At 47.5% G+C, this 19685-nt stretch overlaps 10 protein-coding genes across 10 annotated transcripts; 5 read left to right on the forward strand and 5 right to left on the reverse strand.

Moving 5' to 3' along the window:
• Positions 1–1916: 1916 nt before the first annotated feature.
• Positions 1917–2343, reverse strand: FPOAC1_008874 (uncharacterized protein; the record flags this gene model as incomplete). The annotated part of the gene is made up of 2 exons (XM_044853308.1): positions 1917–2229; positions 2279–2343. 2 exons carry the CDS (start codon positions 2341–2343, stop codon positions 1917–1919), a joined length of 378 nt encoding a protein of 125 aa, XP_044705978.1.
• A 471-nt stretch (positions 2344–2814) lies between these two features.
• On the reverse strand, positions 2815–5502 carry FPOAC1_008875 (uncharacterized protein; the record flags this gene model as incomplete). The annotated part of the gene is made up of 6 exons (XM_044853309.1): positions 2815–3075; positions 3127–4308; positions 4359–4497; positions 4550–4773; positions 4825–5100; positions 5152–5502. 6 exons carry the CDS (start codon positions 5500–5502, stop codon positions 2815–2817), a joined length of 2433 nt encoding a protein of 810 aa, XP_044705979.1.
• Positions 5503–6517: 1015 nt separating this feature from the next.
• FPOAC1_008876 (uncharacterized protein) lies at positions 6518–9522 on the reverse strand (the record flags this gene model as incomplete). The annotated part of the gene is made up of 6 exons (XM_044853310.1): positions 6518–7105; positions 7156–7235; positions 7287–7319; positions 7543–7924; positions 7974–9277; positions 9327–9522. The coding sequence occupies 6 exons, from the start codon at positions 9520–9522 to the stop codon at positions 6518–6520; spliced, it is 2583 nt and encodes an 860-aa protein (XP_044705980.1).
• Positions 9523–9813: 291 nt separating this feature from the next.
• On the forward strand, positions 9814–10384 carry FPOAC1_008877 (uncharacterized protein; the record flags this gene model as incomplete). Its single annotated transcript, XM_044853311.1, has 2 exons — positions 9814–9859; positions 9921–10384. The coding sequence occupies 2 exons, from the start codon at positions 9814–9816 to the stop codon at positions 10382–10384; spliced, it is 510 nt and encodes a 169-aa protein (XP_044705981.1).
• Positions 10385–10972: 588 nt separating this feature from the next.
• Positions 10973–12620, forward strand: FPOAC1_008878 (uncharacterized protein; the record flags this gene model as incomplete). Its single annotated transcript, XM_044853312.1, has 3 exons — positions 10973–11080; positions 11124–11679; positions 11737–12620. 3 exons carry the CDS (start codon positions 10973–10975, stop codon positions 12618–12620), a joined length of 1548 nt encoding a protein of 515 aa, XP_044705982.1.
• A 313-nt stretch (positions 12621–12933) lies between these two features.
• FPOAC1_008879 (uncharacterized protein) lies at positions 12934–14510 on the reverse strand (the record flags this gene model as incomplete). The annotated part of the gene is made up of 2 exons (XM_044853313.1): positions 12934–14217; positions 14274–14510. 2 exons carry the CDS (start codon positions 14508–14510, stop codon positions 12934–12936), a joined length of 1521 nt encoding a protein of 506 aa, XP_044705983.1.
• Positions 14511–16316: 1806 nt separating this feature from the next.
• FPOAC1_008880 (uncharacterized protein) lies at positions 16317–16739 on the forward strand (the record flags this gene model as incomplete). Its single annotated transcript, XM_044853314.1, has 1 exon — positions 16317–16739. One exon carries the CDS (start codon positions 16317–16319, stop codon positions 16737–16739), a length of 423 nt encoding a protein of 140 aa, XP_044705984.1.
• Positions 16740–17137: 398 nt separating this feature from the next.
• FPOAC1_008881 (uncharacterized protein) lies at positions 17138–17782 on the forward strand (the record flags this gene model as incomplete). The annotated part of the gene is made up of 1 exon (XM_044853315.1): positions 17138–17782. The coding sequence occupies one exon, from the start codon at positions 17138–17140 to the stop codon at positions 17780–17782; it is 645 nt and encodes a 214-aa protein (XP_044705985.1).
• A 183-nt stretch (positions 17783–17965) lies between these two features.
• Positions 17966–18420, reverse strand: RPL38 (60S ribosomal protein L38; the record flags this gene model as incomplete). The annotated part of the gene is made up of 4 exons (XM_044853316.1): positions 17966–18009; positions 18072–18200; positions 18283–18316; positions 18391–18420. 4 exons carry the CDS (start codon positions 18418–18420, stop codon positions 17966–17968), a joined length of 237 nt encoding a protein of 78 aa, XP_044705986.1.
• A 421-nt stretch (positions 18421–18841) lies between these two features.
• On the forward strand, positions 18842–19282 carry FPOAC1_008883 (uncharacterized protein; the record flags this gene model as incomplete). The annotated part of the gene is made up of 4 exons (XM_044853317.1): positions 18842–18877; positions 18946–18958; positions 19008–19147; positions 19199–19282. 4 exons carry the CDS (start codon positions 18842–18844, stop codon positions 19280–19282), a joined length of 273 nt encoding a protein of 90 aa, XP_044705987.1.
• Between the last annotated feature and the right edge of the window lie 403 nt (positions 19283–19685).

Below are 19685 nucleotides of genomic sequence, written 5' to 3' on the forward strand. Positions count from 1 at the left end.
TGTTGGGAAAGGGACTCTCTCTCTGTTGTATGTATGATCCTAGGGGCATAAAAGAAGAGAGAAAAAATATTCGAGTCTGGTGATCAAATCAGTTTAGACGTGAAGGAGAAAAGTGGTTGGTCCATAGTCTGAGACTACCACTTTGGTGTCACTGTGATCAAGAGGCCAATTATAGTACATGCTATAGAGTTAAGACCGATTTGCCGCCCAAGCCAAGCCATCCATATTGACAGTTTCGACCAACCATCTTTCATAAAGCGACTTGTAACTTAGTAACTACCTGACTACCTAGGTAGGTAGGTACTTATCACTTGCATTCTTTTCACCACGATCGACAAGTAAATGACCCAATGGGTATGCTGCAGCCCTTTCGGTTTAACCCTGCTTCAGCCTGGCCTGGCCTGGCCTGACCTGACCGCCAAGTAACTATGCATCAATGTGCGGATAATTGTCAATTAATTATCGCAACGGCTGCATCGTGAGTCCTAAAAAGCCAGGGGGTGTCAGCGTTTATTGCAGAAAGACAAGGGACTTTTTGTTAGGCTGCGGTTGGTTCGTGAGAAAAACCTGTTTTGAACGGGATACTCGACTAGATTGGGACTGTACATAGATAACTAACTAGATAGATAGATGTGATATGAAATCTGGAGTACCTAGGAATAAGTGCCGATATCTGGGGAATGGGAATAATTACCGAGTCGATGAAAAGAATACCTAACCCATCAAATAATGACCAAGATACATCTCGCTTGAACCCGTCTGTATGTCGCAACAATACATCATTACATAGTAAATTCACATCAACTATTTTTATATCTATTCTTTCTTTTACAGAAGCAATGCTAGGTAGTTTCAGCTGATTGACATTTGATTTCCTTGACACCTACCCCTTTCATAAGTCTGCACACCATCTTATTGCTCTCTCGATGCAAGGCGGGCCGATGTCACACACTCTGTTGTTATCATCTTGACTCTACAAGGGACAGAGATAATGGCTATATATGAGCTGCACCGTTGACCAGTAGCCAGGCTCTTAAGGTCTGAACTATTTTACCAATGTCAAGTGAAAACATGATTATAAGTTCTTGAATACTAACTAATTAAATGCGCTCCAATGGTACCCTGTACAGGCATCTTGATTCTATCCGATTCATTCGCCTTGTCGCTAAGTTAGTTACCAAGTTATGTACGGATACTCTCGCTTACTACCTACTGTACCTACCTACGTAGCACTTTGTACCTGATGATCGACAACCCCAAGACCTGCAGGTGGTCACACTAGAAAAAACAAACCGAGGAACACAGAACACCCAAATGCACATTTCTCGTCCTGACTAGAAGCCTGTGATTGTCACCGTTCTCGATGCGGGGTTGAACGTTATTTCCCCCGCGTCGTGATGGTGTTGACTACCTAGTTCCGGTTGGTGAGCCAAACCCGAACCAGTGCTGCATTCATCTATCGGAACTAGACATAGTTACAGTACATAATATCTCTCTTTCTCGTTTGAGAACACCTCCGGAGTCAGGTGCATCGAGTTTGACAGCTTGGCGCTTTTCCAAGCATCGATCTTTCTCGACCTCCTTCCAAACTCGACGTCGACCCCAGATTGCCGACCCCAATGACGCTCATGTGCAGTCTGGAACTGGCTGTTCGTAATTCTTTTTGCATGATATACCCCTGTTTAAACTTCAGCTTTCCATGTCTGAGTTTGGCATCACGCCGAGAAATCATCCATAGTGCAAGATCTTTTGTTCTTGGTAGTCTTTGTACAGATTTCATATCACACGAGGGTGGCTGAGAGACATCTGAATCCCCCCATAACCGCCGCCCTCTACCCCTTTCTCGTATCGTACATATGCCGCTGCGGCTTCATTGACGTGTCATCCATCCTCCTAAATGTCTCAGCAGTCATAACCTACTGGGCAATGTTCCTTCGGCCCTTGATCTTTCTCCTGAGGAGAATCCTCCTGCCCGTCTTGCTTCGCTTACGGACTAGGAAGCCATGTCTACGCTTCTGCACGAGTCTGGTGTGTCCGTTCATGGTGTTTCGAGGTCCGCAGCGAATTTGCATATCGCCCATCGCGGGGTGTGCTGTGATGGCGCTTGAGGGCACGATATCAGCTGAGGCGGCCGTCGAAGGAGTGAAGCTTGATGGTAGAACGGATCTTCGGATTGCGCCGTTCATAGGAGTTAGGGAAGGTCGGAGAGGGACGAGGGTTGTGAATGTCCTGATGAGGTCAGCCATAGTTTTTGATATAGATAAATCGAGGGCCGTACCTGGGCGATTGAGCCAGAGACTTGGTCAAGACCGGGCGCGCGAGGCGCGTGATTGAAGAGAACATTGTGTTCATTGTGGTCGTCAGCACACAGCGCTTGATAGACTGCTGCTGCTGCTGATGAAATAGATACAACGGGCCAAAGAGTTGGTGGTGTTGAATGTCGAAATTTTGAGCTAACCTCGGAATCGACGCCGCTATTCAGAGTGGGGCAGCTTACCCTGTACTGGAATGTCGAGTCTACCTACCTAGTAATATACAGATGGACAACAAATAGTCAGTCAATTCTCCGAGTAATTAATTTATTATTCATTTGTCTATCTATTCCAATACTTACATCAAGTTGCGTTTGAAAAGATCAGGGCGGTACTCTTGTTGACCTTGCCGTCATTACTATTGACCAAGATTGTGTTTTCACAAGTACATATTTATCTGATCTCCAATTCAACAAGGACCTTTCTTCTTATAGTGTCACATTTCAAAATATCCTCACGTCTACTCTTCAAAATAGGCTTACCACAATCCTATTCTACATTATCAATCTCTTTCCAAGCCGGCCGTTTGTCGTGTTGCCTTATCGACAATAGCCAGGGCACCACGCAACTTCTCAACGTCTTGCTCAAGCTCCTTTCGTCTGCGAGCGGTATTCTCATTCTCTCCACCAACAATTTTCATCTCTTCCTCAGAAAGGCCAAGAATACGGTTTGTGCTGAGTCCCCAAACTGGACCATCTTCAGCAGTCACGAATGACTGAATGACGTGCATGTTGACATTGCGAATAAAGGCGTCCAGAGAAATCTTGTCGAGTTAGTAAGTATCCAAAGCATTCAGAGGAGATAAGTCTCATACCTTGTAGTACACCTTCAGGACGTCGTGGACATCGACAACCATGTTCTTCTGCAGACTGGGATGGATCGAGTTAAAGCAAAGAGAGAGATTGCTGTCTGGTCCAGTGTAAGAGCTGCTGAATGCCTCAAAGAATCTGAACCTTCTCCAATTCAGGATCTCATCTCCGAATCGAGACCCAGTTGATTGAAGCCGTGTACACTTCGTCTCCATCTCGCACTGAGACTTGCAGCGATCGAATGCCTGAGCTTCGGATCGATAAAACGACGCTTCCAAAAGAGCCCTAAGTTCTCTTGACATAAGCCCCGTGTCTCCCTCGAGTGGGCACACATCATCAAGTATAGAACTTGTGCAGCTGCTGACAGTTGAAGCGACTCGTTGGAGGTGACGCTCTGCGATGGCTGTCCACTTCTTCACTTGCTCTTGATACATGTCTGGATATATATCTGGGTTGATCACGCCATCTAGCTGAGACACCTGATACATTGAGAATTTCTCGTCGATAGTCCTCATGAGATCATCTGTATCTCGAACCTCTGATAGGCCAGGAAACGCCTTTTTCAGAGAGGCATTCTCCCTTGTCTTGGGAGTTTTGCGAGTATGCGGGGGGAGAACTCGACCTTCAGCACTGGCCTCTGCTTGAAGTGCCATGCGTTCCTCAATCAAGGCCAGAGGATCGACATCGACATCCTCAAAGTGCCAAGTACCACCGTAGGTTCGCATAAATTTATCAAACTCTGCGTTCAGACGGCTGACTTCCCTGCAGATCTCCATACTGGGATGAAGAAAGCCAGGACGATCAAGGGCTATCTGTGCCTTCTCCTCGTACTTCCGAACAGTCCCAACAACGTACTGCTGTCTTGCGGCATGGCTAAGACGAGGTTCTCCGAGCATGGCCTTTTCTTGCAGCCTCTCCTCAAGGTTGTGCTGGATTGTGCCGCGAAGCGTGGGGAAGCACTCTCGAATCTTTGAACTGAGAAGAGTTCCTAGATAAGACTTGGCCGCGGAAGACCCTAGACGCCTCTGAGAAACCGAGTTCCAGGGGTTTTTACTAAAAAGCTTCTTTTCTGCGGCGCTGAGGTCGAAAGAATCCGGGTCCTTGTCTGCTCGGTTCCGGACGAGGAACCAGCCGTCACGAAGACTTCCAAGACTATGGGTAGAGTTACCAGTCGCAATGGATACGATCTTATATCATGTTAGAAATGTGAGCGAGGTTGTCAATTGGATAGACTTACTCTTTTTGCTGCTTCAGGCTCACGCTGTACCATATCACACTTGGTGAAGACGCCAACAAACCGGTTTTGTTTGATAGGCTTCTTGGCCAATCTCAAAATCTCTTGTCGATCAAAGTCTGTAGGGGCGTCGACAACGCAGCTTTACAAAGGTCAGCATCAATGTACTAAAGTCAGTCCACAGTTCAACTCACATGACTATGTTATCTTCGCTGTCCATGTATTCTCTGATCATGCCCTCAACCTTGGCTTGATCCGTCTCGTTAACAGTGGAGGCGTTTTGGAATGTACCAGGAAGGTCGAGAATACTAAAGTAGGAACGCTGCGGACCAGAAAGTTCGACCTTGAGAACCTCTGCTACAAAGTTCTTTCTGTCATCTCCCAAGCCCGTTCGGAGACCCATGAATTCAGAAGAAATCTGCCAGTATTAGTCTTAGGTACAAGTGGAGTTGGCTAGAAAGAGCTTTACCTCTTCGATGACCTTGGCGAATCTCTCTTTCGTGAGGATCTTTCCACTGCACTCATAGTTCCTGATGTTGTCAGACGCAGGGTCTAAGCCAGGAACATCGACTTCAGCAGGATCAATAGTGATGCGGAAAGAATCATCACTATCTGGTTCAGTACGTCGGGAGACGATGCGAGTAGGGAAACGAGTACAGCATCCGCTGTCAACGGGAAATGGGATACCAGTCAAACTTTGCAAAAGAGACGATTTGCCAGAAGATTGGCCGCCGACAATGATGAGCTATTGTCTGTTAACAAGAAGCCATGTCTTGATACTTATCCTTGTACATACCTGAGGAATACTCAATTCTCCAGCTCCAAAGGATTGAAGCGCATCGATGGCATCGAACAATATGCGGTTATGTTGACTATCAAATGGGTCTTGTGGCATAATGGTTCCAGACTCATTACAAGGCGAAGAACTCTTGGAAACATCCGGTTCAGCAGTTGGGCTCGAAGGAAGTGAACCATTTATTGTTCCAACAGCATCTTCAAATGCATCCCCAATTCCGGAGTCGGTAGAGGACTGTGCTCGTACCTGTCTTGAACTCTCTTTGATAGGGACAGGTCCATCGCTAGACTTGAAAGGGCTTCGAGGGGTAGTAGAAGGACGTGTTGTAGGATCATCAATTGGGCCAGCCATGGTGTAACTTAGATCTAGGAAACTGTATGAGAAAGACTTGATTGCAAAAGAGAAAAGGAAACGGCGGTATTTGTATAATAATTGAAAATAGAGAATGGTTTGATCTCTTAGTACAGGTTGGATATCAAGTCATCTTATAGTTTACAAGGCTCCCTACTTCGATATTGCATTTTAACAGAAAACCCGAGAAATCTCTCCATCACGATAGACAAAGAAGATATGCAGGTCTGCACTGCCATCACATCGGCTTTCCATGCATCTAGGCGCCAGTCACTATTCAAATCCGCATAAAGTCAAGGATTTATCACGTCAAAGCGATTCTATCCCAGTAGGAAACCTTGATGCTCTACTCCCGTCACAGAATATGGCGAGCCTTGAGTATGGCTTGATTTCTGGCCAACAACAGTGCAGGTTTGTAAAATGTTGTTCAACGACCAGTTACCGAGTACAGGACGGAAACAAAAATAGGTTATAGACAATATAAAGTTCAGGTAGAGAAAGGTCATGTAGGAGCTGGCCAGCAGTTTTGAAACACTGGATAACGACATTATTGGTTAGCATTAGCTACCTGTTGGTTCTATGTTGTTGGTTGCTGCGACTCCTTCAGCTTTCTGCAGGGGTCGAGCGCATAGCTAAGAAGCTGAGAAATCAACATGCAGGCCAGAAGTAGTAATCCGCAGGATCGACTTGATCTGATCTTAAGTTTGGTTAATGTGTTTCTTGATACAACGCTGCATAGGCAGGTCGTCACGTTGGCCTGTATCAGCTCAACCAACAGCCAACATTGGCGGCTACACAATTGGGGTTGCCAATCAAGTCTAATCATGATACCTTCAACCAACATCGGACTGGATAATCATATCCTGAATTTGTTTCTATCAAGCGCTTGGATTTTGGGCCGATTTACTCTAGATCAGGCTGTGATATTGTCTTTGCTGAGACGGCTGATAATGCAGACTCTTGATGTAAAGTTGCTGAATGGCCCGTCACCTTTACTTCCCCTCTCGGCAATGTTTTATTCGTTTGCCAGTTTGTACTTCACCTCTCCAAAATCCTCTTCAGCTCCCTTCCACCAGTCCCTCCTCAAAACCTCATCCCACTCGATAGTCATCAAAATCTCACCGAAGTAATTCACCTCGCCCTTTTGTACAAATCCCAACTTCTCGAATAGAGCTCTGCTGCCCTTATTTCCCTCTTTGATCTTCACCATCAAACCCTTGAGCTCTTTCGCCCCATACTCTGCGAGTATCCCATCGATATGTTTTCGGATATACACAAGCAGCGCACACACTGCTGCTTGACCAAGACCTTGTCCGCGATGCGAGGGTGAAGCGATCATGACGTCGACTTCGCCAGTGACCCAGCCCTGGGTATATGTAGTATCATCCTCATCATCGCTTTCAAAGGGGTAAAGAAAGAAGTTGATGTCTCCACGCATGAGAGCGTCAGCATCAGCCGTGCTGGACTGCACGAGTGATGTGTCTTGCGTGACGGGTGCGCAAACGATAAATGTGAGCTTATCGGACGATGTGCGCCATGACTGCTGGTTCTCGTACTCCTCCTCCAAAGTCATCGGTTCTGAAGCGGTAGCTTCTTGGATATCCTAGAATATGTGAGCATTTGTCGTGTGTAGTCGCAGAGATGAGAACTTACTGGATCTTGCATCCATGCGTGGTATTGCCGCACATGGTGAGCCTCGTATGGAACAAGTAAAGCTTTGCTTGTTGAAATTGCTGCTATGTATTAGCTATTGTAATAAAACTATCAGGAGATATAGAAATGACCTGTGTTTTGGTTGACCTTCATCTTGAGGTTTGCTTGGTGTGAGTTGTGAAGTCAATATTCACCTCCCACCATTGGTGAAAAATCGAGATGGGGCACCAAAAAGCTTCCAACAGCTAGCCACATAGTAGTTACAAGATGAACAGCAGACAGAAATAATTCTTTACTATTATACATATTTTACACATTGTTCATCACTCATTTACTTCCACAAATTCAACTAACTTTTACTTTCTCGAGCCTCTTCAGCCAACGAACCTGCCACACGTCCCAGCCGGTTCTTGATCTTGCCCTTGCCCTTTGGTGCTTTGATTGGGGTATCGGGCAAATCAACTGCTGCAACAGGAGGGAACAGGCTCTGGAAGCTGTTTGGCTTGATGTTGGTTGTGGTAAGAGGTGGCGTGCCATATTCGAGATCTGCGCCCTTGCGAGCAAATTCGATCGTGCGCCTCTCGGGTTTGACACCAAGATTATCCAGGAGCTCTTCGGTCTTTGTAGGCATAACAGGCTGCAGTAGGATACCCGCGATTCGCACAGCCTCGGCGCATTCGTATATAACCCAGTTGGTACAAACCTTGGCATTGGGTTCCTCGCTCTTGGTTATCTTCCAGGGCTCAGTATCACTGATGAAGCGGTTTGCCTAGAAGCAGTCAGTAGTTTGTACGTAAAACGGAATGGGTGTAAATCACCTCTCGAAGAAGCTCGAAGATGCCTCGAAGCGCATTACTCAAGTTAATGTCATCCATATCACGTCGAATGCTTGTGGGAGCCTCATTCAGTGTTGATTCGAGACTCATAAAGTCGGCGTTTTCAGCTCCGCTAAGCACAGCACTTTCGATGTCGTCGAATTCACCATTTCGGGCAGCTTGAACTGCCCCCAAGGTTGACCAAGAAAAGTTCTTGTTGCGAGAAATGCGATTAAACAAGTTACCAATATTGGCTTGGAGTTCCTTTTCATAGATGACCATGATGGACTCATTCGAGTAGCTCATGTCACCCTTGAGACTGCCGTTTCGCATAAGGAAGTATCGCAGAGGGTCAAGATCCCATTTTTGCACCGCTGAGAATGGGTTGACGACATTTCCAAGAGACTTGGACATCTTGCGATTGGACATGGTCCAGTGGTTGTGGCAGAGAATCTTTTTGGGTAGAGGGAGGCCTGCAGCCATGAGTAGAGCAGGCCAGTAGACTGCGTGGAACCGAATAATGTCCTTTCCGACGACGTGCACATCTGCTGGCCAGATGCCTGTGTCGGCATCGTCAACATGCCACTTGGTGCCAAATCCAGCCTTGGTCAGGTAGTTGACTAGGGCATCCACCCAGACGTAGATGGTACTGCTTGGGTCGTCGGGATCTCTAATTCCCCAGTTCAATCTTGACGTAGGGCGAGTAACTGAAAGATCCTCAAGATGGTTTTCGACCCAGTTTCGCACTTCATTCATACGATGAGCTGGCTGAATCCAATCAGGATTCTCGTCATAGAATTGAAGTAGCTTATCCTTGTACTTTGAAAGAGGGAAGAACCACGTATGCTCGGCAATCCATTCGACTTCATTACCTGTCTCAGTGCTAGCCATAATCTTACGACCGGTTTGCGGTACAACGCTGGGTTCGACGAGATCCTCTGGGTAGAAGCACTCATCACTGACACAGTACCAGCCCTCATGCTTTCCCTTGTATAAACCCAATCCTTCAGGGGCACGGGCCTTGAGGAGAAGCCAGAATTGCTGGACAACGTCTTTGTGTTCCTGATCGGTGGTCCGGATGAAGTAGTCGTGGGAAATGTTGGAGACTTGGGCGAGATCTCTGAATTTATTCGAATTGTTATCGCACAACTCTTTAGGCGAAATGCCTTCCTTCAGAGCTGCCTGTTGAATTTTCATGCCATGCTCATCGGTTCCAGTACAGAGGTACGCTTCCCTGCCATTGATCACTTGCCATCGTTTAAGGACGTCGGTTAACACCATGGTATAGAGATGACCAATATGAGGAGCTACGGTGGGTAATTAGCAAAACTCAAGCTGCTAGAACACATGACTGACCAGCATTGACATAGAAAATTGGCGTGGTCACATAATATGGCTTCTCCTTCTCTATCGCAGAGCTCTGAGAGCTACTCCATCGCGAAGTGGGCGTTTGCAGGACTCGACATCCTGGGCGGACCCAGCAAGGTTGGCGAGATAATTTCGATTGTACTTGGCGCAAGCCTTGTATTGATTGAAGATTGAATGCCCTCATGGCACTTTTAAGCTTCTAATAGCTCTGTTCTTGCTGTAGTTTAAACAACTTAGATGCGGAGATAGATCACGTTGTTGCGAGACAACCAAAAAAATATGCACTGTGCGCATTGGTTTCTCCGATAACTGTCCATTTTTCCACCATCATCACAGGTACCAAGGCATCCTCTTTGACTTCTGCCTGCAACAATTAAGTTGCGCCAAACTTATTATATTAAAGATCTTCTTCACGCGTATTGTTTCACCACCTTGGATCTTTTCTTCATTCACCAATACACACCACAGTACCACTATGCCGCTCCCAAACACCACGAACGAGGTACAGGCCTCGAGTGACGGTAAGTCGTCATTGCATTCGCGAAAACTTCATGTGTACCTTAGTAGCCAACAATCATGCAGCCGCCGAGGTCTTCACCACCCATTACTACCAAGCTGTCAACCGCCACTCAGATCTTGTTCCCTTCTACATCAACTCTTCGCCGCGATACCCCGTCTCCGCAGACATATCCATCAATGGCGCTGTCGTCCCTACACCCGCCGATTACTCAAAACTCCTCGAAGTCCAAGGCAAGGATGTGCATTATGAGATAGAATCTCTCGATGCCCATGTCCTTAACCCTTCCTTTACCATGGGCGCCCCCGAGAATATCTACGACAACGCCAAGAGGGAGAAGAACGGCGAGAAGATGAGCGTCCTCGTGACCGTCATGGGCAGAGTGCAATACGGAAAAGGCAGAGAGGCGCCGCAAAAGATGTTCAACGAGACGTTCGTCCTGGTTCCTAACTGGGAGGCCATGACGAAACTCCCCCCCAGGGGCATCAGGAAGTGGTTGATCATGTCTCAAAACTTTCGCTCCTTGTAGAACCAGGCGGCGGACGAGCGAATATCGATATCGACAATCACAACAACACAAGCCTTGAGAATAATATTCGAGGAACAAAGTACTCTTAAGGAGAACAGACACAAAGGCAACTCTGCTAGGCAGCCCCGCGTCAAGAAGGCATAGGTTGCAGGTTATAATTCCCCGTGGGCAAGCAGAGAAGCCCGCTGGCCTGTATATGATGGTCCGAAAAGACGGCGGTTGGGTTAGGCTATCAAAACAAACAAAAGCAATCAAAGCGAGGATACCATGACGCATGCATAGAACAATAGAGCGGCCTTCAGATGATCACAGCTTTCATCAAGAACTATTGCCCGGGCGGATGAATTAGACTAGATCAACAATCAATTTGACTTTTAACGACACCCCATTCTGTTTGTTTGCACATTATCGTAAACCTTCTCAGGACGTGCTTTTGTATTGTTCTTTGCTATGGCTTCAAGAACAATACCTAGCTTCACTTTGGCGGGGTAACATGGTCCCCTGCAGCCATTTCCATTGAGCAAAAATGTACCAAGTGACAAAACCCCACCATCCATCACAACCTTGAGCTCTCTCCAACTCTCGACAATGCCACCCAAGACCAAAGTCGTCCCCAAGGTCTCCGCCCCAGAGCCCAAAGGCAAGTCGCTTACGACTATATCTATATCTATATCTAGATACCTCCTTGCTAACTCTGTCCACAGCTGCTCCTGAATCTCCTCCAGACACCATCGCCCAGCGCTCAGAGCAACGGTTCTTCCAAACCAATCCCATTGAGAAGCGTCGTCAGCAAGTCGGCCTATCGTCTCTGACACCCGCCGAGAAGAAGACATACGCGCACGTTCATCTTATCCATCCCGCCGTCAACCGCCGCGTGCCCTTCTCCAACAAGACAGAGCGCGAGTTCTGGAAGTTCGTCACAAAAGAGGGTCTTCCCATCCGCAGACTCCCTCGCAACTACGCCTGGGGAACAGACCGCACAGGTAGAGACATTGGATCCTACTCGCCCGACGAGCTTGAGCAACGCAGTCTCAAGCACGCAAAGCTCACGTCGCTGCAAATCCAACACCGCCAGTTTCTCAGCAAGCGTGAGAAACAGCACGAAGTATCCGCCGAGGACATCACCGCTGAAAAGACGAGGAGAAAAGCCATGGCCGCGCTAAAGAGGGACTTGTACGGCGAGATCACGGGTACTCTGGCGAAAGATCCTGAGTGGGACGACGTGATCCCCATTCCGCAAAACGAGCCCGAAGGCGCCCTCGCGCAGATTGCCTACCCGGACGACTATGCCGAGGGTACGTCCGACGCTGCCCAAAGGGTCTAAAGGAGTGACTGACTGAAAAGTATCTTAGCCGTCTCCTACCTCCGCGCCGTCATGGCCGCGGACGAGTGCTCTCCTCGAACCCTGCGCCTGACTGAACACGTCATCTCCATGAACCCAGCGCATTATACTGTCTGGTTGTTCCGCTTCAAGATTATTTCCGTTCTCAAACTCAGCATCCCTGATGAGATCGAGTGGCTAAACGAGGTCGCCTTGGCAAATCTCAAGAATTACCAGATCTGGAACCATCGTCAGCTCCTCATGGACTACTACTATCCTATTATAGAAGAAGAAGATCAGACTATCCGAAAACTTGCTCGTTCAGAGACCCAGTTTATCACCCGCATGCTGGATGCGGATGCTAAGAACTACCATGTTTGGTCGTACCGCCAGTATCTCGTCTCAAAGTTGTCCATGTGGACAATGAGCGAGCTCCTTTCAACACAGAACCACATCGAAGAGGACGTGCGGAACAACTCAGCCTGGTCGCATCGCTTTTATCTCGTTTTTTCGGACCCGACAGCTTCCACACCTGGATCTGGTCCCACTGACGCAGACCCTCGTGTTCCAGCAGAGACACTCGACCGTGAGGTCAACTACTGCAAAGAAAAGATCAACCTTGCACCGCAAAACCAGTCCCCTTGGAACTATCTTTTTGCAATCCTGGCTAAGGGTGCTCGCCCCCTTTCTTCTCTCCGGGAGTTTGCCGAGAGCTTCGTCAGTGCACTAGGCGAAGATGCAGAGGAGGTACGTAGCTCTCATGCGCTTGACTTTCTGGCCAAGCTCTACGACGACGAGGGTGAGAGGGAGAAGGCCGAGCTGTGCCTGCGTCGATTGGGCGAGAAATGGGACCCTGTGCGTGAAGGATACTGGAAATACCGAGTGCAGCTTTTGAAGAGTGGTGCAAAGGAGTAGTCTGGGTTGGGAATGCTGTTATCTTATCTAGCCCCTTTATCTTGTTTTCGCTTCCTGTACAGGACTATATTGGATGGCGTCTTGTGAGTAACATGAAAGTGAGCAGAAAGAACATTTTGCATTACTAGATTATAAACATATATGTGCCCTGAAACAAAGGCACCAAACTCCAAATCGAGCGACTCCTTTCTAACCGCTTTCTAAAATTTCCCGGTCATGTCTGGCGTCGCATGGCTTATAACCGTTTAGTAATACATTTGAGTGAATGCCTGCACAGCTTCGAGCACGTCCTTTTGTTATTTATTAGTATTTCTCACTGGCTTTCCACTCTCCAAAACTTCCAGCCTTCTCTTTCTCCAGTATCGCCATGTACTCCAACAAGCTTCTCGACACCTTCTGTACCTTCCGCCTCGAGGAACTTCTCCAAATCAATCTCCATACCACCCTCGTCGTCTTCCTCAGTGCCATTCTTGAGTACAGCTGGCCAAAGAACACCAATACCATCACCTCCAAGTGTTGTCTCAAACTTTGCGTAGTTTTCGGCTTCAAGTTGTCCCTCAAGCTTCTGGAGCTTCTCAGCAGAAACATCGGGGCGAAGAAGGGTAATGGAGCAGCCACCACCACCAGCACCAGTCAACTTGGTCCATCCGATACCCTCGTGGTCGACCAACTCTCGTACTCGTTCTAGGCGTGGGTGGGAAACTCCTAGCGATACTAGCAAACCATGGTTGATGGTCATCAGCTCACCAACCTTGCTAAGGTCCTCCACAGATTCATTATCGAAAGATCTCTCTTCAATTAGTTCAGAAGCAGCATCAGTGACCTTATCCATGGCATCTAAAATGCTGTTCACAAGCTTAGGATGGGTTTGTTTGAGCTTTGCGACCTTGGCAACCTCGTGTGCAGTGGACTTGGCCTGGCGGGTGTCTACCAACAACAGAGGCAGTTCGGGAAAGTCCCACAGTGGGCGAACCTTTGGTGGTTTGGAGTAATCTGTTCGTTGGAACACCACAGCCTTTCCTTGTGTCGCAACCGTATTGTCAACACCTGAAGGGTTGCCATGAATACACATTTCGGACACAAACGCCCATCTATTAATCCTTTCTACTTGGAGCCGAGCCTCGTCTGCAGGTTGATCAGGGTGAGGGCCGGATAACGTCCGTAGCTGTAGGAGAAGGGCGGACGAGAGGCATACTGAAACCGATGCGCTACTGCCTAAGCCAGCACCGATTGGTATTGTCGAGCGAAGAGTATAAAGGCAAGGAGGGAATGAAGGCGATCCCAATGATAGGAAAAGATATAGGAAAGCTGACACAGAGCTGTGGTGCACTCTTCGGATTTCCTCTGGATGGTTGGGGGAAACAACTTCGATGTGTGGTTGGATGGCGGCAACAAGATCGGGGTCGAGCTCTGTTACGAGAGAATAATACGACTTCTTCTTGGATGGCTGTTGAAACGTTTCCCACGGTAGGTCATCGATGTTCCAGGTGTGAACGAGATTGATATCGGCGAATCGGAGCGAGACGGTTCGTTTCGACTTGGAAAGGGTGGTAACGTGCAGGTAAGACCGCAGAGAAATGGCTGCGGCGATGGCTGCCTATGCGCCAATGGCGATGTGAGTACAAAATTGACTATCAGGTGAGTCTGTCATACCTTGCCATGAACAACAGAGTGTTCTCCAAAAACAATGACCTTTCCTGGTGCTGATACCATGAAAGGAGGTGCCATAGGGCTGGACATTTTGCGGTTCAGTTTCATGCGACGAGGGCCGCTGCCGTTGCTCGACTCGCCAGATGTTTCCGAACCAGAATCAGATGCATGACTGTGACCGTTGCCATTGGCATGGCTGCCATTGAGCCCTTTAACCATGGCTGGGGTCAAAGAAGGCATGAAGGTGCAATTGGGATGTTGCGCGTTCCGAGCTAGTCGAATGGTAATCTCAATACGTGATGATCGTCCCTGTCAACGGGGGATAGATGGCTGTGCGGTATGTGTTTCGCGTTTCGAGATATATCGTGAAAAGTATTTGTTGTGAGGAGGATTGAAGATGAAGTGGAAAGAAGTTAACGACAGTAAGGAAGAAACGTTGAAGAAGAAGAGATTGCAAGGAAGAAGTTGGTTGCTTGGGTCGGTAAATTAGAGGTTGCTGTTCTGATGACTACTATCGTCAGGGGGTGGAAAGCACCTTTGTTAGATTCGAGAGCGGGGGTGTAAGGAGTTAAAATAAGTCAGTCAGTCAGTCGGCAAGGAGGGAAAATCAAAGTAAAAACCGGCAACGACGGCCTTGCTCCAACCACGCGAATGCAAGTGCAAGTGCAAGCCAGAGGAGCATGAATGGCAGAATGGGCAAGGAAGGTAATCCAAGCAACTCAGATCGTAACGTCACGGAAGGTGCGTTAGTAGTTGCCAGTCCAGAACGTAACTGCAAGTTACTGGCGTGTAATTGAGCTCCCCGCACTCCTTCGTTCCTCCCCAATGGATCTTTGTCCCTGGATCAATGTACTTGCTGTTTGACACACCTCAGACACTTGTTGGCTGGCCTGGCAGAATTAAGAGGGAACGACCGTCATCCGGAATAGGCAAGGGCTCAGATGCGCGTGCCTCCCTTGCGCAGCCTGCAGGCGCTTTATCGTGGCTCTGCCAACGAGCAAACAAGATGAAGTGGAACGGCCTTTTAACGAGACAGGGCCTAGGGAGTTGGGTTACAATCTAACTGCTATAGTCGATCTTTAGTCCAATAGATGTAATTTTGGAGTAGATGAGAATCACCTCGAACTAAAAGGATATATGATGATGCTATTCAAGCACAGCAACACCCGTCCTCTTTGATACTAGCTATTGCTGAATTGAATGTGTAATGTTGCGACGCCAATTGGGAGAAACTCAAAATAGCGGTCTAGCACCAAGTCTAGGCTTTTAGGGGTAGTGGTCTGGTACAGTATCTGGAGAATCGAGCCCACTAGGTACAACAACTTACACCCGGCTCTCCGCGATTTGTCGATGCAGCAACCAAATAGTGGAAAATCGAACGGGCAGGCGAAACAATATCAAGCGAGTTTCTCACAAAGGAATGGGACGAGACTCGGTATCGATTCTTCAGTCATGGAAACAAAGCTGAGGATGAGATGTATCTCACGAATAGTGACCAACTTGCAAGCGCGTGATAGATGACGATGACAACCTCGAAACAATGCCATAGGATGAGCCAGAAACACTTACCAGGCGTATGACAACCCTGGCCCCCGCGTTCGAGCTGAATCAATACGCTAGACAGGACGCCGTTTCGAATGAAAGAAGCTCCGGTTGGTCAAGGCTCTTGTGCAATTGAATCCAGTCATGGACTCAGCCATAACACGCAAGAGTCCACGCCTCAAAATTATCTGCCGAAGTTTCGATCATTTGTTTCTACTTTTGGAGTCGTTGCGATTACGTCGCACTCCAATGCGGCGGGCCTAAAATATGACGACAGGCGGACGGGTAAAGACTACATCCTGTCATCTTTGGTGCCTGCAGTAAGAAAAAGCGATTACTGGTGTGGCCTTATCCAGTCCCCCAACTGGTGCATGCAGGTGTCCTCCTTGTTCAATCATTCTAAAGATAACAGCCCTTCTTCTGCAGCAAATAAAAGGATTTTTGGTAATACCCTTTTCGTATTCGCATATCTTTTATACGAATACATAACCGCAACAGAACTCTATGGCAGCACCAATCGACTCTGCTTGGAAGATTATTCCAACCTTTGGATCACAATCAATACAAAAGACTATCGAATTCTACGTCAATTTCCTTGGTTTCGAGCTAGGTGGAGTAAAGCCGGAGGATGGACATCCTTCCGAGTACACCTTCTGCTCAGTTTTTGCGGGCGATAGAGCTGCGGCCAACATTTACTTCTTCAAGTCAAAGGATGATTCCTTCAGGCCCAGCTGCGCTTACATTGCTCTAGGCACCGAGCAGCTAGACATTATGTACAATGCTATCAAATTTCAGAGGAACAATGTAATACAAGAGGACGTTCATGATCAGCCATGGGGTTATCGGCAGTTTGCTATCAAGGATCCTGATGGAAACACGTTGACCTTTTTCAAATTCCTAGAGGGCGAAAATCCCGGCAAGGAATAGTAGCGTTGTTTGAGGCCGTGCAAAGCAGTCATCGTTACATTGCGTGCACAATGTCTGAGGTTATCAATTACAGTCAGCTGTCTCGTTTTCGCAGTTCAGTCACTTCTGTACAACTTCAAGATAACAAGCCTCAAGAGACTTTCAGCTTTACCAGCACTTGGGGGGAGTTCATGTACTGTCGTTCTTCTTGACAGCTGACACGGGAATACTATGTATATTGCTGACTGTTGATCTCCCCCAGGCATCGTAATGGGTGCATCACCAATTGAGCCCCGCTTCACGCAAGCTGGAGATGCCTAATCTACACACCAACCTTATTACCCAGCCGCCAGCATCGCCAAGTACATGAACTTATCGTCTTCGCCGTCTGACGGCATAATCATTGCCGTTACCACATCATGAAGGGTACCTCGGAAGTCGCGGAAGTCGCCTTCCTTCAGCTATCAGTCGACCACAATCCAGAGGAGTTAGGAGAAATCCTTCAGAGAACGCAACAAATCCAAGCTCAATGGATCAGTCAACACCAGCCAAAGCTTCTTGAAGGGAAGCCATATCACCATACAACCGAAGTGTGGATTGGCGAACACGAGAGGCCTTACTTGTTACTCACTGCTCCTTGGGAGTCCGTGGATGCACATAATCAATGGATTCAAAGCCAAGAAAACATGTCTCTGATGCAAGAACTCAAAGGATTCATCAGCCAAGACAAGGATTCTGTAGTTTTGTACCACTTGACACCTGCAGGCGGGAACAATGACTTTCGTGGTGATATCCTTGCTCGAGGGCCAGTCAAGCTCTGGAAGATATCAGTGACGCCTGAATGTAAGGCGAAGCTCGAGGAGGAGTACCGCATCATTGAGGCCCAATCCTCGACAGAACCAAACCAAAGGATGTGGGCAGGGTGGAGGGTAGAAAAAGAGGACACCGAAGATATGGTTATACTTGCGTCCCCGGGGTTCGAAGAGGTGATAGAGTCCGGTATTGCAGTAAAGTTTGAAGATGCTCAAGTCTCCCGGCTCGGACACAGACCCTTTATGCATTAGCAAAAACAAAACAGTCATCACTCAAAACACGTCTTGACTCGAATCGGTTCTTTTTATTTTTTTAGACTCATTCGAGTATTCTCCTTTCAGAGCACATGATGAAATGCAAGGTATCCCAAGACGCCCATTCGTGCATGTGAATCTCCCGCTACCAAGAGTTACCCGTTTTCAAACCACCTTCATTTAAGCAGACTTCTTCTTGCTAGAGACGTCGGTGAGTTGCAGGTCTGGTGGATTTATTGTCAGTAAGCTGGATTTCCATCGTGGGTATTTTGTCGGGAGAGCATACTGGGGGGAAGGCTCTGCTTGAGCTTCTCGGCCTTGTCGTTGTCCTTGAGAACCAGGGTGTAGAGGTTCTTCTGGCAGCGGACCTTGAACTTAATGTTGTTGGTCTGCTTGTTCTTCTTGATCCGGGCGGCTGTTGAGATGAATTGTTAGAATCGATTTGGGTTCCGTACGAAGCTTCGTATGGGTAGTTGCTTATTCGTTCAAAAACGTACAGGAGGCGTCCTTCCGACGGCAGATCTCAATGAACTATAAGAAATTGAATCAGTGATTTGTTCATAAATCCAAATTATTCTCTTCTTGTGGTATTCCGATCTCCATACCTTCTTAATATCAGCGACCTCTTGAGGCATCTTGGCGGTAGTTCAAGGTGGGATGGTTTGAACAGGTAACTTGACGGGCACTGGTTTGCGATTAGAGTATTTCGACAGAATTGAGAAAATGTTTTGTGCGCAGGCAAGCGGGTGGGTGCACGGACCATTTCAAGTTCTGGCCAGCTCGGGAGAGAAGGGCGCCGATCCACCGAGGTGTGGCGTAGAGGAAGTACGTGGCGCAGATCAGGTTCTGAGACTGAGAGGCAACAACAGGCAACTCACTCAGCTTGGTTTTGGCCACCTTTACACTACGATATTAAAATTTAACATTTCTTGATTCTTATATTAAAACCCTATCAAAGCCCGAATTTCATTCTCAACTGTACAATTACCTGGTGGTTGTTGTTGTCGAAGTATCCCGCCATAGATCAACTTGTCAAACAGGTGAACACGAATAACAATGTCTACTCGCCTTGATAATCTCTTAAAGTCCAAGGTAAGTGAGAGTATCCCATACAACATACTCTATATCTGCATGATGGAACTCTACTAAATTTTGCATAGAACGTTGTTCTCCGTAAGTGCTCGTCACCTTCAGGGTAAGCTATATACTGACTATGATCCAGTTTTTGGAGGCGTCGTCTCTATGGCGGCAGCATACACTATCTGGGGAAACGATGGTCAAGGGATGTTCCCTCCTCTGTCAGATCCTACCGGTGACCCCAAAACGTGGTCTCGAGAAGAATGCCGACTGTGGTTGGAAAAGGTGAGTCAAATCCAGGTACCTTTACAAGCGACGCATACTAACCTTCTATAGAGAAACCTACATCCAGATCCCAAAGCTACAAAAGAGGAGCTTATCGAAAGGGTTCTGGCCAATATGCGCATCCCAAGAAAGTAAAGAATTGGCTAGAACATGACTGGAGTCATGGTTATAATTGCTTGTCGCTTTGTTGCATTTCTTGATACCACAGCTAAATGTCTTGTCCTCATACACACAATACGATTATCCTTTTATGCAAAGTTTAGCATTGTAACTCCAGACTTGATATCTATATATCGAGGTTTGAGTTAAATTAAAAACTGAATACATACTCAGCAAACTATGGCACGTCTCTCGATAATGATTTTCTTTTGCTATCATCCTTCAGAATCATCGAATCATTAATCCAAGCCCATTTCAGTGGAGCCCATAGGGGGTACTTCGCCGCCAGCCATCAAACGCATGTGTTTCGTGTACCTTGACTCAACCAACCACCCAACAAAGTTTAAGCTGTTAATCGTCTCACTTGGCTGCACGTGCC

Source organism: Fusarium poae, chromosome 3, assembly GCF_019609905.1.
Source record: "Fusarium poae strain DAOMC 252244 chromosome 3, whole genome shotgun sequence".
Classification (NCBI taxonomy): Eukaryota; Fungi; Ascomycota; class Sordariomycetes; order Hypocreales; family Nectriaceae; genus Fusarium; species Fusarium poae.